We start from the raw sequence: 17458 nt of genomic DNA, 5'->3' as shown, positions 1-17458 counted from the left end.
TTTCATCATTAGGCCATGCTTAGAGAATTCTTCATCCGACAATTGTAAACATTTCACGTATATTTTCCCCGGAGTAGAAATGAAGAGCAGAGGGTTTCAAGGGTGACACGAAACACAGAGAATTGTCTGAATTTGGGCAAATGTATGGAGAGGACGAAGAGGTAAAAGATAATAAGGTGGTGGAATCAATATGTACATTCTGATTTATGACGTTTACAAGTATGTACAGAGCCTACAAGGTACATGCTGTATTCAATATATCTTCTCACCTGGGCTCGGTGAAGACTTATGAGGCTGCTTCTGTTTACCAGGTGAATGCAAACAAGACCAAGACATCCAAAGTAATAGAGATAACAATGAGCTCCAGGGATGGGCAGTTTTGAACACTTATGACCTAGATGTGATACATCATATTTTGGCCAATGTCGGTACACTTCAGCAGTTACAATGCATGATAATTAAACTTTCATGCTGTTTTTTAAGGATATGTCTCAGACCGACATAGACAAATCCATGACTTCCATCTGAAGGTAAATTTAATATACATATACCTACGAGTCATACAGTATCTTCTTTGAGGAGGATCTAGAAAACCAACAACATTGTAGATATATACTGTCTGAATAATAGCTACGAGCCACCTATGGGTGCTTAAGTTCATATCCATTTAAAACAATTCAGGGACGCCTGGGTGGCTCAGTCGTTAAGCGTCAGGCTTCGGCTCAGTTCATGATCCCAGGGTCCTGGGATCTAGCCCCGCATTGAGCTCCCTGCTCCGTGGGAAGCTTGCTTCTCCCTCTCCCACTCCCCCTGCTTGTGTTCCCTCTCTCGCTGTCTCTCTCTCTCTGTCAAATAAATAAATAAAATCTTAAAAAAAATAAATAAAACAATTCAAAATGCAACGGCTCAGCACACCAGCCTCATTTCAAGTGCCACCTGAATCTCTAGGACCACATGCATCTCGTGGCCACCATACCGGACAGCACAGATATATAGAACAATTCCTTCCGCACAGAATGTCGTATTCCGCGGTACTGCTCTGCGTGCTTTGCGAGCCGCGAGTGAGATGCATCAGACACACGGAAAGTGAAAAGACCAACATGATTTCTCTTACAGACGACATCAGATTCCATCTGGGATGTGAAGACATACGAAGCTGGTGGGTCACAAAATCAAAGTCGCATATGCGTGGGTCTGGTGCCTTCAGGTGCAAACTGTTCTCAATTACAAAAGGGAAACCCCTGTCCCCCCACCTCCCTTCCCAGACGGGGCACCCTGTCCGCCATCACATTTCCAGGAGGTGGGTTCTCTTCTAGCTGCACTCGGGGGCTAAAGTCAGAGCTGAGTTTTCAGAGGCAGGAAGTGCAGCTCAGGGAAAGGGATTCTGCTGAGTGAGGAGAGGCCAGGGCAGGACCAGCCGGAGACTCTCCCAGGGTTATCAGAACAGCCGTTCTCAAAGTGTGGCCTGGGGAACACCTGACGTCACTGAGGCCCTTTCACAGAGTCCATGAGGTTAAATCTATTTTCCTAACATTACTTAGACATTATTTGCCTTTTCGCCATGTTGACGTTCACACTGAGGTAAAACTTAGCAAGAACGGAGGTGATGGGTGCAAACTGCAATAGTTGTCATTCTTCACCACTACTCACTCCCATAAAAAACCAGAAACAGTCTTTCCGCCATCTTTCCATGCCGCCATATGGTCACATGAATATCTTGGCGGATGCTCTCAAGAGCAGTAACAATGCCTGAGAGAGAAGCGAAAGGCAGGTCCTATTAGCCATGCTCCAAAGTCATCGTCCCGTGTCTAACTGTGAGGACGAAGCTGGGTTACATTGGGGAATTTGAAATCACTGCTGATCACAGAGCTAGGAGCATTGTTGGGAACCCCAGGGCAGGTTAAACATGTGTGAAGTGAGCAGCCCCAGGTTTGATATACAACTGAAAGATCTAGAAAAATGGTGGAAGAATCTGCTCCCATCCCTCTAGTTTGGTTTCATTGTCCTGACAACCTCAGCTGGCCTCGTGGACCATGGAGAAGCAAGATGAAAACACACAGGAGGGAAAATCCTGAGAGTCTTTTTCTTTTTCTTTTTTTTTTTTTTTCTGGGAGTCTTTTTCTAAGCATGTAATATATGCATGCAAATAAAATGCCTCAACAGAAAACAAAAATAAAAATAAGCTAATATTACATTAAAACATCCCGATCAAAGCATTAAAAATTATCTTTATTAATTATTCTCAAATCCACGTTTAAACATATCATATATGATGACATGGGTTGTCCCACACTTGCACTACTTGCATAAGCCCCAAGGAAAATAATTTGTGTGAAATTAACTGGCCTCTTTTTTCTTTTTTTTACAGAATCCATTTTTTTAAAGATTTTATATTTTAATTGACAGAGAGATGGAGAACACAGGTAGGCAAGTGGCAGGCAGAGGGAGAGGGAGAAGCCGGCTTCCGGCTCAGACGGGAGCCCAATGTGGGGCTCGATCCCAGAACCCTGGGATCATGACCTGAGCCGAAGGCAGCCACTTAACCAAGTGAGTCACCCAGGCGCCCCACAGAATCCCTTTTTCCTGAAGACATGAATGACACAGAAACTTGGAATATTTAGACTAAGTGATTTGGCAGACAGTTTCTGGAAAAGGAACAGGAACCTACCCTTTCATGAACATCAACTCACATATGACAGCTGAGAGTACGTGTTGCCTTGATCAAATGTAAACTCTCAAGAGAAAATCAGAATTTTGGAAAACTTGTGATCCACCGAGAAACTTGACAGCTTCTCATTCCTGACAAACTTTTCTGTTGCGATCTGTGGTAATATTAAAACAAATATGACTTTTTGATAATTCAATTCCAGGGATTATATAGGGAACCCCTAAAGAACGTAGTGAAACAACACATTACTTAAATATAAAAGTCCTGCATTAGTACAAGATCCATTCAGTGTGCAAGCTGGGCCTGTGGATTTTAATGTAACAGAGAAGGACAGAGTCAATGTTACTGTTTCAGGTTCCCCTTTGCCAATAACCTCAGAGAAAGTACAACTTGTGTAGTTTTCAAATAGTACCTAAGATAAATATCTATAATTCTTTGAGAAGGTTATGAAACGTACTATTCTCCAGTATTTGTGCAAGGTTGTAAATTTTTTCATACACATCAACGACAACAACACAATAAATGCAGAAGCAAATCTGAACATCCAGGGGTCTTCTAAGGGGACAGACAAGAAAGAGACTTGCAAAAATGTGAAATGCAACGACATCACTCTTCTCACTATGCTGTTTATTTAAGAAATAGTTATTTTTCATAAAAACAATATTTCTGTTTTCATGCCATGGGCTATTAATATGATTCTAAATGAATTAATGAATTTTTAAACCTGTTTTATTCCTACTCTGGTAAATACCGAGAGATATAAACCCACAGACCCAAAATATCCTTGGGATCCTCAGTAATCTGTGAGACTGTATAGACATCCTGAGAACACGATGTTTGAGAATCACTGACTCACACAGCTCCTGGGCCACGACTCGGGGAGACAGTGTGACAAAGAGCGCGTCGTGCAGTAGGTGAGGGGTCGGGGCAAAGTCCCAGGTCCCTGGGCCTGCCTCTCAGGGTCTCAGGCCCCAGGGCGGTGGGAGGTGGGGAAGGCCAGGGCCGGGGAGTCCCCATCTCCCCGGTTTCACTTCCCCGTCTCACAACCTGTGTCAGGTCCTCCTGCCTGGGGACTCCTGACAAGGCGCCGGTTCGCATTCCCATTGGGTGTCGGGTTTCTGGAAAAGCCAATCAGCGGCACCGCGGTTCCGGCTTATAAAGTCTCCGCACCCGGAGCCCAGCTGCGACTCACAGTGTCCCCAGACCGCGAACATGCAGGTCGTGATGCCCCGAACCCTCGTCCTGCTGCTGTCGGGGGCCCTGGCCGTGACCGAGACCTGGGCGGGTGAGTGCGGCGGCGGGAGGAAAGGGCCTCTGCGGGGCGGGAGCGAGGGGACCGCGGGGTGGGGACGCGGGACCCCCGGGGAAGGCGCCTCTCCGCCGCCGCCGCCCCAGCCCCCCAGCCGCCCCCGGCCCCGCCACGGCCTGTGCTCCCCCGCCCCTCCCCGCCTCCGCCCTGCTCCCCCGCCCTCGGTGCCCCTCCCCCTGCCCTCCCGGCCGCCTCTCCCTGGGCCCCGGCCCCCGCGCCGCGAGGAGGGTCGCGCGGGGTCTCAGCCCCTCCGCGCCCGCAGGCTCCCACTCCATGAGGTATTTCCACACCGCCGTGTCCCGGCCCGGCCGCGGGGAGCCCCGCTTCATCATCGTCGGCTACGTGGACGACACGCAGTTCGTGCGGTTCGACAGCGACTCTGTCAGTCTGAGGTACGAGCCGCGGGCGCCGTGGGTGGAGCGGGAGGGGCCGGAGTACTGGGACCGAAACACCAGGATTGCTAAGAGCCATGCACAGATATACCGAGTGAGCCTGAACAACCTGCGGGGCTACTACAACCAGAGCGAGGCCGGTGAGCGACGCGGGCCCGGGTCCCGCTCACGATCCCCATCCCCACGGACGGGCCGGGGTCGCCCCGAGTGTCCGGGTCCGAACACCACCCCGAGTTTGAGGAACCCCCAGCCCCGACCCCTGACCCCGACGAACCCGCGGGAACTTTCAGGCGGTTTTACTTTCTGTTTGGACTTAATCCCCTGCCTGTCGGGCGGGGCCAGGCTCTCACACCTACCAGTGGATGTGCGGCTGTGACGTGGGCCCCGACGGGAAGCTCCTCCGCGGGTACAGTCAGGTCGCCTACGACGGCGCGGATTACATCGCCCTGAACGAGGACCTGCGCTCCTGGACCGCGGCGGACACGGCGGCGCAGATCACCCGCCGCAAGTGGGAGGCGACCGGTGTGGCGGAGCAGGACAGGAACTACCTGGAGGGCACCTGCGTGGAGTGGCTCGGCAGGCACCTGGAGAACGGGAAGGAGACGCTGCAGCGCGCAGGTACCAGGGGCCGCGGGGCCTCCCCGATCTCCCCTCCACTGGGGCTGGCTTCCCACCAGGAAGGGAGAATGGACTCAGTGTCAGAACAGCGGCCCTCCCACGGGTGGGGAGACGGAGATCCGCCCGCGTGTTCATGTCCCTACTAGAGAGGGCCTCACCCAGAGGGCCGCTTCTCGCTAAAGGGCAGTGGAGGAACCCAGTCTCTCCCCGGAGGCAGGTGGAGACCATCCCTGAAATAACCCATCAGCGGTTCCCTTTAACCCTGGCAGCCACCTTGGGAACCATGACTTTCCCTCTCAAGGCCTTGTTCTCCAATGACAACATCTTTGTAGGTCTGACCCCGGGTTTTCTGACTGATTCACCCTCCACCACAGTCAGGACCCTTAGTGTGCTCACTCACTTAGACCTGCCGCCTCCTACCCTGGACTCTCACCCTGAATCTAGAACTTTCCAGGGTTAGGAGATCCCAAAGGCTAGGTTGGTAACTGGGCGTTGTGCTTCTTCCATCCAAACCAATTGCTGGGCCCACCTCAGGATGGTCACAGGAATGCCGTTTCAGTGCCCATAAAGGTAAACCCAAGTGTGGATTTTCTGTTCTTTTTCCTCAGAACCCCCCAAAACATACATGACGCACCACCCCATCTCTGACCAAAGAGTCACCCTGAGGTGTTGGGCCCTGGGCTTCTACCCTGCGGAGATCACTCTGACCTGGCAGCGGGATGGGGAGGACCTGACCCAGGACACAGAGCTTGTGGAGACCCGGCCTGCAGGAGATGGGACCTTCCAGAAGTGGGCGGCCGTGGTGGTGCCTTCTGGACGGGAGCAGAGATACACGTGCCACGTGCAGCATGAGGGGCTGTCCGAGCCCCTCACCTTGAGATGGCGTAAGGAGGGTTTGGGGTACAGCCTCTACTCAGGGAAAGCAGAAGGCCTTCTGGAGAATTTCAGCAGGGTCAGGACTCCTGCAGTGTTCCGGGCCCCTCACCTTCCCTTCCCTTTCCAGAGCCGCCGCCTCAGCCCACCATCCCTATCACCTGGATCATTGCTGGTGTGGTTCTCCTTGCGGTCACTGTGGCCCTGATTGGAGCTGTGATCTGGAAGAAGAAGCGCTCAGGTAGGGAATGGAGTGGGGGGATCTGAGTTTTCTTGTCCCTCTGGGGGGTTTCCTACACAGGAGACTGTCCTGCCTTGTTACTGGGAAGTCCCATCCACACACATGGACTTGCCCACGCTGGAGCTGACCACTAACGCTCACTCTGTAGCAAACACTTGTGAAAATGAAGGACAGATTGTCATCTGGGTAACTCTGGTGATGGGGACCTGATTCCCAGCAGTCACAGGACAGAGAAAGGGCCCTGCTGAGGTCAGACCTCCAGCCAGTCAGGTGGTCCAGTGACCCCACCCCTCTATCTCATGTTTCTTGATCGTGTCCTGGGTCTTCAGTCACAACTCTGCAAACTTTCATTTAGGACCAGGACTAGGAGCTTCCTCTAGGATCTCATGGCCCAGCCCTGTTCTGGCCTCTGACATGATGTTTTCTTCCCACAGGAGGGAAAGGACCAGGCTACTCTCATGCTGCAGGTAAGTGTGGAGGGAGTGATCCCTGAGACCCTGAGATAGTGTACACAGAGCCCGACGGGGAGCCCGCCCACCCCGTAGCTCCTCCTTTAGTCTCCCTCTCCGGTGGGCTCTGACCGCGGGCCTGTTTGTTCTCCCCCAGTGATGACAGTGCCCAGGGCTCTGATGTGTCTCTCACGGCTCCTCAAGGTGAGACCTGGAGACCCCGAGTGCGGGAGGGTTAGGCACTAGGGACAGTGTGAGCACGGTGGGGGGTGCTGTCCAGAATGTCCGCACTTACGTGACTGACCTGAATGGGTGCATGATTTTTTTTCACAGTGTGAGACCAGCGGCCTTGCGGGGACTGAGTGATGCAAGATGTGTTCACACCCCCACTTGGTGACATCAACAACCCCCGACTTCTCTTTCCGCAAAAGGTGTCAGATGTGTCTGTGTTCTTATGAGCATAATGTGGGGACATGAGGAGATTTGCCCGCCTAACAACCACGACCCCTGCCTATGCTGATTTGCATTCTCTTCTCTGATGTGCTTTCCTGTTCCAGCAGAGGCGGGGCTGGACCATCTCCATCCCTGACTTTATTTCACGTTGGGCTGAGTACTAATGACTTATTTCCCTACGAAAATTAGAATCCAGATATAAGTTTTCTTTCCTAATTCTTGACATGTGGGGCTGATGAGGTAATAAAAGAGGAAATTTGTAATGTTGAGACAGCAAATAAATGAAGCCCTGAGAACCTTCCAGATCCCCTGTGTTACTGTGCTGAGTGTATTACAGGTGGGGGCAGGAGAAGGCTGTGAGGAGCCGAGTGGGGACAGGGCCTGTGCCCAGTTGGTGCTCAGTGCATCACGGCTGTGCCGTGCTCACCCCTCAGCTGGGTCATCTCTCTGCTCGGTGTCCTTGCCTCTTCTGTGGAACCGCGTCTCCCCAGGACCAGTGATCACAGGGAATTGCACATCACCTGTCACCAGGACCTTGTGCAGCAAGAGCTTACTGTGACTGGGTCAGGCTAAGCACAGGCCTGGGTCATGCCATAGCCCCCATTTTGGGGTGGTTTTTTCAATGTTTTTCTGGAGCATCAGGCCTGTTCTTGCTCTTGTGCACGAGTTCTTATCCATTCTGCCCTGGGTGACCCCACGAGTCACACACGAGTTCTGTGGTATGGAGGGATGAACTTTCTGGTTCATCCATCTTCCCCTCCCTCTAGAGCTGCTTTCTAGATAATTCCTTAGATTCTGGGGGTGGAGAGAGGAGGAATCAGAGTTTCTCATCCTTATTAAGCTTCAGTTAGTTTTTGTCTTCCCTGCTGCTCTGTCCTCTCTCCCCACCCTTAGTTCATTGATCCTGGTGCCGGCTCCGATCCAAGTTCTTGGATTTATAAAGCAGAGTCTAACTAGATTTCTGTGTGGTTGGAGAAAAGGCCCCCAAAAGCCTAAGTACGGTGTTTCTGAAGAGAGGACTCTGTGTGCTGTGCGTGCAGGAGACATGGTGTGGGGGAGGGGAGGGACTGAGCAGAGAGAGGGAGGGGAGGGCAGCCCTGTGAGCAGCTAGAGGCAGCCCGGATGGCGATGTGGTCGCACGGGGGGCAGGAGCTGCGACGGATCAGCTGAGCCTGAGGCGCATCTAGAAGAGGGAGGTCCTCTAGCTGCTCATTCATTCACCTGATAATTGTCGCGTGCACATACAGGACACGCTATGTTTACTTCTGGGACAGCTCAGTGAGACTAAGAAGAGGGAAAACGTGCTGCTCTTGTGGAGACTAGTTCTAGTGTAAGGGGCACACGGCACTTGACCCTCGGGCAATGCGGGGATTAGGGCAGTGACCCCCTCGTGCCGTCAGAAATCCAAGTACAGCTTTTGATTCCTCAAAACATAAGAACTTATAGCCTCCTGGTGACTGGAAGCCTTACTGATAACATGAACTGTCGCTTCACACATTTGCATGTTACAGGTACTATATACTGTGTTCTTACAACGAATGAAGGTAGAGAAAATAGTAGAAATCATAAGGAAGAGAAAGTGCGTGGCCAGTACTTACTGTAGAAAAGTCCGCATGCAGGTGCACATGCCCCGAGCAAAACCAGTGTCAGTCAGAGGTGAACTGTGTATTGTGTAAGCGCAGTAAGAAGGGAAGTGTTTACATGGAAGTTGGTAGGAGCTTTGAGGAAGGTGACCCAGAGCACCGTGCTGGGACGGGGACCATGGCTCCATTACTCCAGGGATCAGCGATTCTCAGTGAGAAGGGACCTCTGAGAGGTTTGAAGGTCATGAAGGAATTGCATAAGAGGAGGTCTGTGGGGAGTTTCTTTTCAGGCAGGGAACCCTCAGTGCACACGCACTAGGGCAGGAGCGCGTCCTGTGTTCACAGAAGGGCAAGGAGGCCACCGGGGCTGGAGCAGAGAGCAGGTGACATGAGGTCGGATGTCAGCATCATCACGGAGGCCTGAGGTTATTAGAAGGGTTTTGAGTTTTCTCTGAGTGAGGCGTGGACTTACAGGAATGAACAGATCGATGGGATTGATCTTCTTGAGCAGCATCTATTTGCTGCTCTGCAGAATCGGGGGTGCAGGGCGAGCGACCATTAGGGCACCTGTAGGAAACTAGTACTGTGTCCCAGGAGGGGGAAGTGGGCCGTACGTATGGGGTGTGAGGAGGGAAGATACTGAGAAGTGATTGAATGCTGGAGATATTCACAGATGGACTTTGCAGCATTTCCTAATGGATTCATTCTGGGTGGTGAGAAGGAGGAATCAAGGAGGGCATCCGGCGTTTCAGATTGCAGGTAGGAATGTGGGATGCTTTCTTGGAAACGGGGAAGACTCTGGAAGTAGGATATTTGGGGAAGCAGCATCACATGCATCCAGTTTAGGAATGTGGAATCTGGGATGTCTATTAGAAACCCAAGTGAAGTTGGCAGTTGGATCCAGAGTGCAGGGTAGGAGAAATACCTAGGTCAGAGAGATAGATTTGTGGGGTGATGCCACTAAATGATGTTTAAAGCTTCAGCAGAGATGAGGTCCCTAAGGGGGTGAGGGCCATAGAAGAGAAAGGAACAGGACCAAACCCTGCACTCCTCAGGGCTAAGCAGGCTGATCAGAGTGCACACCCAGAGTGGACTGCACAGTCCGGTTCTGCGTCTAGAAGGCACATAGACCAGGGAGGCCCACCCTTGAGTGTGCACAGGAACTGACAGTCTGGAGTAGAGCATGAGATTCTGGGTTGATAACAAGGTTGGTGCTGCTGCTGCTGGTCTTCAGATCCCACACCGAGGAGCAAGCACATGAAGCAGGATCCCCACATGGCCGTGCATCAGCCTCTCCTGTAGGGCTTATTAAATAAGTGATTCCTGCGCCCACGCCCAACATTCTAAAATGTGAGGTCTGGGGAGAGGCCTGAGTATTTTCTAACGAATCCACCAGCAATCCTGAGGCTCCCCCAGATATAGAAGCACTGAAGTCATTGATGAGAGCCCTCATCATGGGAAGGGGTTTTACAGACACATTTAAATGGTTTTGCGGAGGCACCTGAGTAACATCTGACACTTTGTTTCAGCTCAGGTCATGAGAAGTAGCCCACGTCAGGCTCTGCACCCAGTGCACAGTCGGCTTGAAATGTTCTCCCTCTCCCTCTACCCCTCTCCTCTTTGTCATGCACACACTTTCCCTCTCTCTCTCAAATAAATAAATAAATAAAATCTTTAAATTTTTTTTTGTAGGAAAGAAATGTAAGACATACTGAGGGAAACGTATTCTCTCTCTTGTGGGGCACAGCCAGGTGGCAGACTGAGTAAGTAGTTTTTAGCTCAATATGAAATCTCCGCATTACTGAGAGCGTGGATCAGAAATGTCTGCACCACACAAAAGGAAATGGTAACTATGTGACATGATGCACATGTTAGCCATGCTATGGTTGTAATCGTTATCAGTACAGGAAAGTATGTCAGCTGGTTGTACCCCTAAACTCACGCAATGGTGAATGTCAGTCATATCTCCACAAAGCTGGTAAAAAATGTCTGAAATCTTGCTCTAGGAATCTCTTCCCTCCGTGGGTTTCTGACTCCTTGGGATACGTACGTACAGTTACAGAGAGACTTAGGGACGCGAGAGAGTGTCTGAGGCCTTGTTTTAGTTCAAAGAAAGCCACTGAGCAGCCTGAGGCTACCCAGCCGGGAGCAGAATCCACACTGGATCCTCGGTGGAGGCCCACATACAGCCAGCCCCCTGCTACTGGGCGTCGATGGCACTGTCCACACCACTGACTCCCCTGAGGGAGGACACTGGGCCCTGAGGCTGGGACTGCTCTCGCTGCAGCCCTGACCGCTGCATGACCCCGCGGTGACGCTGCTCGGACCCCCTGTGCCCAGTGCGTGGACGCTGTCCCAGCGTGTCTGTCACGTGCCCTGAGTCGCAGTCTGACAGGGGGTCACGTGACTGTTGACGCTTCATGTCACGTCCAACTGCAAGACTGGCAAAGTGCGTTCTCCTCTGTATGGATGGAGGTGGTCTCTGTCCCCAACAAGATTCTTTAAGTGTGGAATTCCTTCATGTGGGCAGAGAGGTACGAGTTCTGGGAATGGACGTTGGGGACCAGGAATGGAAAAGAATGACAGATTTCAGCATTTGGAGCCGTGATTTGAGACTAGAACTTGATCTGGACGCTGTAGGCTCTCAAGTCTCCTTGGATGGAGTGACTCATAAAGGGCATCTTTCAACTTATTCCCTTGATGGTTGTTGTGGGCCCAGCGTTTACTCCAGTTCCTACTCACACATAAGTGGAGTAGCATTGTTGGGTGAAGTGATTGCTCAACTTGTCTTCTCCCGGCCTTGGTCTCTTCCTGGGATTAAAACCCAGATCTGTATCACTTCAGATGATCCACACATACACACTGACATTTCATGTTTCTTCCTACATGCACATATTTCTGGGGAGAGTGTGCATAATTTTATTTGGTTTTATGTGGCCTCCACAAAAGTATGAAAACCCATTCCAGTTTAGACACTATTCTACTTCATCTCTGGTCCACAAACAGCTAATTATCACAGTGTTTTAGCAGATCCAATGACGTGATATACATGCTCAGGTTTGCTTGGCGATGTCCAGTCTCAGACAGGAGAAGGTAGAGCTTTCTTGCTTACACTCTTTCAATTTCTCTATGTATCTTTTTAAGGGCTGATTAACAGTTCAAAGACCAGTGCTGGCTCACGGAAGACACAAATCATCGTTGGTTTAGGTGACTTATACTCTAGCACCTACTCTGGTGCCTAAGAAATAGCAGAAATGAAAATAATTAATGAGGATTCCATTTCCAGGAACACCGTAGACTAAGGTTTAAGGCTGCCTCCTGTGCACGTGAGGTGATGAGCACTGGGTGTTATATGCAACTGATGAATTATTGAAGTCTACATATGAAACTAATGATGTACTATATGTTGGCTAAATGAATTTAAAGAAAAAAATGTTTAAATAAGGCTGCCTCTTCTCCTAAAACAACTAAATGATAGAAAAAAAACCATAAAATCATCCAAAAGTGCAGTAGAACTATCAAGAGAATAATCAATTAGCCCAAAATTTAAATATGGGCCATACCAGAGAGAACAGTTCTGATTCTTTGGTCATTTTTCAAATCTAGAAAATCTTAGCTTGGCTTCTCAGGCTCATGAGTCCTCGAGAGGAAATCATGCCCAGAGTTTCTTCATGTAAGGAGCAGGAGATACATCCCTCCCTCAAAATCTGGGTAACAAAGATTCATATCCTCAGAACAAGGTGACACAAATCAAATCTGTTCTATCTTCAAGTAACGAACATTCTAGGAACATTGCCTTGGAGTCAGGAAAAAGTGAGCAAACAACTATTTCAAAAATTTGCAGACACGGCCTAAGCCATCTGTGATTTGTCATCCATATTTGCTTTACCATTGGGCCAAAATAATTTCATGTCATTAGTATAGTTTACAATTGTCCTGGATTGGTGATGACCCAAAAATTTAAGAAAGAAACTAATTTCTCTAGAGAAATCTCTATTTAACCTACATGTAAAAAAAATTTACACCCACAGATACTTGTACAGAGAAAAAAAAAGCAACTCATAGCAAGAAATGTAAAGTCCAAATGGAAGAAAGACTGGATTATGTAACTTTAGAAAGAGTGAGTAGTAAAAAGCTCATGAAACTTCAATATTGGAATCATAAGATACAATATAACATGACCAGAATATGATATAAATATATAAACATATTATTAGAATATATATTATGGATATGATATAAAGAAAAAATCACAAAATTTAAAATGTAGAAAATATGGCAAAAGCAAAAGCACCTCTTAAGAAAATAACTACAAAATAGAGTGATTAATGATTAATGAAAATATTACAGTTTATTCACCGAATACGAAGGTATCAGTAAAGGAGGAATGAGTTGAGGGGCACCTGGGTGGCTCAGCTGGTTAAGCACCTGCCTTAGGCTCAGGTCATGATCCCAGGGTCCTAGAATTGGGCTCAGCATCTGGCTCCCTGTTCAGCAGGGAGCCTGCTTCTCTTTCCCCCTTTCCCTCTGCTGCTCCCCTACATCTGCGCTCTCTCACTCCTTCTCTCTTAAATAAATAAAACCTTTTAAAAAAGAGAAAGAGAGGGGTGCCTGGGTGGTCCAGTCATTAGGCGTCTGCCTTTGCCTCGGATCATGGTCTCAGGGTCCTGGGATCGAGCCCTGCATTGGGCTCCCTGCTCAGCAGGAGGCCTGCTTCTCCCTCTCCCACTCCCCCTGCTTGTGTGCCCTCTCTCACTGTGTCTCTCTCTGTCAAATAAATAAATAAAATCTTCAAAAACATAAAAGTAAAAAAGAGAAAGAGAGAAATGAGTGAGGCATGGAAAACAAAAGGCAAAAGTTAAAATGGCACCATAAATCCAATAGTGTAACTATTAACATTACAAGTAAGTGGCTTAAATAAGGCAAACAAAGTGCAGGTTGTTAGAATGAACACAAAACAAGATCCACCTATGCTGTCTACAGTAGACACACTTGATCTCAGTTACAAATAGATTAAAATCAAAGGGATGGAAAAAGGCATCTCAGGCAAACAACCATAAGAAAGCTGGAGTGGATACACTCATCAGCCAAAAGGGACTTTAAAAATGCTAGTAAGATAAACAGGATGACTTTATACTGATAAAATGGTGAAGTCATCAGAAAGATGAAACAATTCTAAATATATATTCACCTAATAACTCAACATCCAAATACATGTAAGCAAACCGACAGAAACTGAGAGAGAAATAGACAATATGACAATAATAGTTAAACTTCAATATATCACTTTCAATAATGGATAGAAAACTCTGCAGAGATCAATAAAGATAAAGAACACTTGAACCATACTATAAAACAACAGTGTAACTCTGACATTTATAGAACAGTCCAGCCATGAACAGAATATACATTCATTTCAAATGCACATAGAGCTTTCTTGAGGATACGCCATATGCTAGGCCATAAAAAAAAAAACCAACTCAGTGAATTTAAAGGGGTAAAAATAATACAAATACGTTCTCTTATCACAGTGGCATGACACCAGAAATCAATAACTGGGATAGATTTGGGAAACTCACAGCTATGCAGAATTAAACAACACACTTCTACATAATCAAAGGGTCAAAGATATAAAAATAGAAATCAGAAAATACTTTCAGATTAATAGAAATGACTACAGAGCTCACCGAAACCTAGAGGGTCCTACTAAAGCAGTGCTGAGAGGGAAATATATAGGTATAAGTGTCTATATGAAAAAGAAACATCTCCAATCAATTACCTAAACTTCCATATTAAGTCAAAGAAGAAAGAGGAGCAAACTAAACCAAAACCAGGCAAAAGGAAGGAAAAAATAAAGATTAGAGTAGAAATTAATGAAATAGAGAAAAGTGAATAAAATAACAATATAGGAAACTAAATCAAATGTGATCCTTTGAAAGATCAACCAAACTGACAAATCTTCAACTAGACTCACTAAAAAAGAGAGAGAGAGAGAGAGAGAGAGATGACCCAAATTACTGGAATCAGCAATGAAAGAGGAGATATAAGACTGACCACACAGAAATAAAGAGAATTTTGAGATGATGATGAACAATTCTATGCCAAAAAATTAACTTACTTGGATAAAATAGACAAAAACATAGAAAGACACAAACAACTAAAGTTGACTGAATAAGAAATAGACCATCTGAATATACCTATATCAAGGTAGAAGAGAGAGTCAATTGTCAAAAACTATGCCACAGAAAAGCCCAGTTCCAAACGGCTTCACTTGTGATTTACACCAAATGCTGAGAGAATTAATAACAAATCTTTACAAACCCTTCCAAAAAGGAGAGGCAGGAACCCAACTCATTCTACGAAGCTAGGATTATTCAGATACCAGAAGCAGACAAAGATATCCTAAGACAAGAAAACTACAGACCGATATCTCTTATGAATGTAGACACACACACACACACACACACACACACACACACACACACACATATTTCAGCAAAACGTAGCAAATCAAATCTAGCAACATATAGTTAAATACAAGCCTAATGAAATTTACTCCGAGAATGCAAGATAGGTTAAATGTCCATATCAATCAATGTAAAACACCATATTAATATACTAGAAAACAAAGCCACATGCTTACCTTAACAGACGGACAAGGAGCATTTGACAAAATCGGACACCCTCTCATGATAAAACCTCAGCTACTAACAGAGGGAATTTCCTCAATCTGATTAAAGGCACTCATGAAAACCCTTAAGCTAACATCTTACCTAATGGTGAAAGACTGGTTGTTTTCCTCCGGAGATCAACACCTCGAAAAGGATGTCCACTCTCACCACTTCTATTACACATTGTGCTGGAGGGGACGCCTGGGTGGCTCAGTCAGTTAAGCGTCTGCCTTCAGCTCACGTCATGATCCCAGGATCGTGATCCCAGGGCCCTGGGGTGGAGCCTGCATCCAGCTCCCTGCCCCGCGAGGAGTCGGCTTCTCCCTCTCCCTCCGCCTGCCGCTCCCCTGGCTTGTGCTCTCTCTCTCAAATAAATGAATAAATAAAATATTTTCTAAAAAAAGGAAATGCCAGGTGAGGTTCTCAGGTTGGCAGTTGTGGTACTCAAAACTGGGCTCGCCTCTGGGTGGGTTCAAGACCAAAGACTCCATCAAGCCGAAGAATAGGGAAAGGAAGGGTTTTACTGACAAGTAAAGAACACCAGGGATATTTCCCAAAGCAGTGTCTCCTGGAACAACAAACTGGGGAAGTTTTCAGCTGAGGGTGCAGATGTCACTGACCCCTCTGATGCAGGACACCTGACCCTTGGTCGGATCTGCTGTCTCTGCTGCTCCTGGCATCCGGATGACACTCAGGCCACTCCTGCCAAAATGTCTCTGCGCAGACTTAGCGCCGGAGCCGGGAGCCTGCGGCCACCGCCACATCACATCGGAACCACCTCGAAGCAAGTGAAGATGTTAGAGGCACCTTTGCAAGAGCGAGAAATGGAAAATACCGACTTCTAAAAATATCTATTGAAAATGAGACAATCATGATTGGATCATGTAGTCAGCCTTCAGAATCCTGGGGGAAGGACTATGATTCCTTTGTTTCACCCCTCCTGGAGGACAAACAACCGTGCTATATAGTATTCAGGTTAGACTCTCAGAATGCCAGGGATATGAATGGATACTCATTGTCTGGTCTCCAGAACATTCTCGTGATCGTCAAGAAAACGTTGTGTGCGGCGACGAGAGCTACTCTGAAAAAGGAGTCTAGAGGTGGTCATGTTAAAGACGAAGTGTTTGGAACAGTAAAGGAAGATGCGTCATTACATGGATATAAGACAACACGTGCAGGCACAATCTTCTCCTGCCCCACTGACTGCAGCTGAGGAAGAATTAGGGCAGATTAATATTAATGAGGTACAAACTGACGTGGCTGTGGACACGAAGATCAACACTACAAGGAGTAGCATTTCCTATTTCTCGAGAAGCTTTTCAGGCTTCAGAAAAATGAAGTAACAGCTCAACTATGTACAACTGGAAATAGATATAAAAAATGAAATTATTTTAGCCAACACAACAAATACAGAACTGAAAGATTTGCCAAAGAGAATTCCCAAGGATTCAGCACGCTACCACTTCTTCCTGTATAAACATTCCCATGAAGGAGACTATTTGGATACATAGTTTTTATTGATTCAAAGCCTGGATAGTGGATGCTGTATTCTAGCTGCAAGAGCCCTCTGCTAAAAATTGTAAAAAGGCGACTACAAATATATGTCATTAGAAAGATCGAGATAGGGGAGTCTGTGTGGCTCAATCGGTTAAGCCTCTGCCTTCAGCTCAGGTCATGATCTCAGGGTCCTGGGATCCAGCCCCACAACTGGCTCCCTGCTTGGCAGAGAGCCTGCTTCTCCCTCTCTCCCTGCCCCTCCCCTCCACTTGTGCATGCTCTCTCGCTCTCTCTCTCCCTTTCTCTCTCTCAAATAAATAACATCTTAAAAAAAAAAGAAGGAAAGATCGAGAGACAATGGGGATGAGTTGACAGCAGGCTTCCTTCATGAAGAAGTACACGCAAAGCAGCATGCAAACCTAAAGGTCCTGCAGGAAAAAGAGGAATTTGAAAACGTATTAGGGGTCCAGTTGAAAGTGAAGCCACTGCTGATTAAAATCATTATATTAAGCATTACAATACTAGTTTTTTAAAAGTCCAGCTTTTAGTACAGAGGAACTGTTATATCGCTGCACGCGGGTCAACTCACCGAGCTTTTCACTTCTGTGTTTTTTAAAAATCAGGTTACAGAAGATTATATACGATGTGCTATTATTAATTTTGTCATACTTTTTTTTTAAGCTTTTATTTATTTATTTGACAGA

The 17458-nt window shown here is 47.4% G+C and overlaps 1 protein-coding gene and 1 pseudogene across 2 annotated transcripts; both read left to right on the top strand.

Moving 5' to 3' along the window:
- The first annotated feature begins 3756 nt into the window (after positions 1-3756).
- On the top strand, positions 3757-7308 carry LOC113926585 (class I histocompatibility antigen, Gogo-B*0201 alpha chain-like). 2 transcript variants are annotated; one of them, XM_035728706.1, is made up of 8 exons: positions 3757-3953; positions 4240-4509; positions 4712-4987; positions 5596-5871; positions 5991-6101; positions 6457-6568; positions 6707-6754; positions 6884-7308. In XM_035728706.1, exons 1-7 carry the CDS (start codon positions 3881-3883, stop codon positions 6708-6710), a joined length of 1122 nt encoding a protein of 373 aa, XP_035584599.1. In that variant the 5' UTR covers positions 3757-3880; the 3' UTR covers positions 6711-6754; positions 6884-7308. The 2 variants fall into 2 exon arrangements, with proteins under 2 accessions (XP_035584599.1, XP_035584600.1); XM_035728707.1 differs by having other exon boundaries at positions 3759-3953; positions 6536-6568.
- Positions 7309-15551: 8243 nt separating this feature from the next.
- On the top strand, positions 15552-16975 carry LOC118357225 (annotated as a pseudogene).
- The last annotated feature ends 483 nt before the right edge of the window (positions 16976-17458 follow it).

Source organism: Zalophus californianus, chromosome 7 (genome assembly GCF_009762305.2).
Source record: "Zalophus californianus isolate mZalCal1 chromosome 7, mZalCal1.pri.v2, whole genome shotgun sequence".
Taxonomy (NCBI): Eukaryota; Metazoa; Chordata; class Mammalia; order Carnivora; family Otariidae; genus Zalophus; species Zalophus californianus.
Note: the sequence above shows the minus strand (reverse complement) of the source record. Positions and strands in the feature narration are given on the sequence as shown.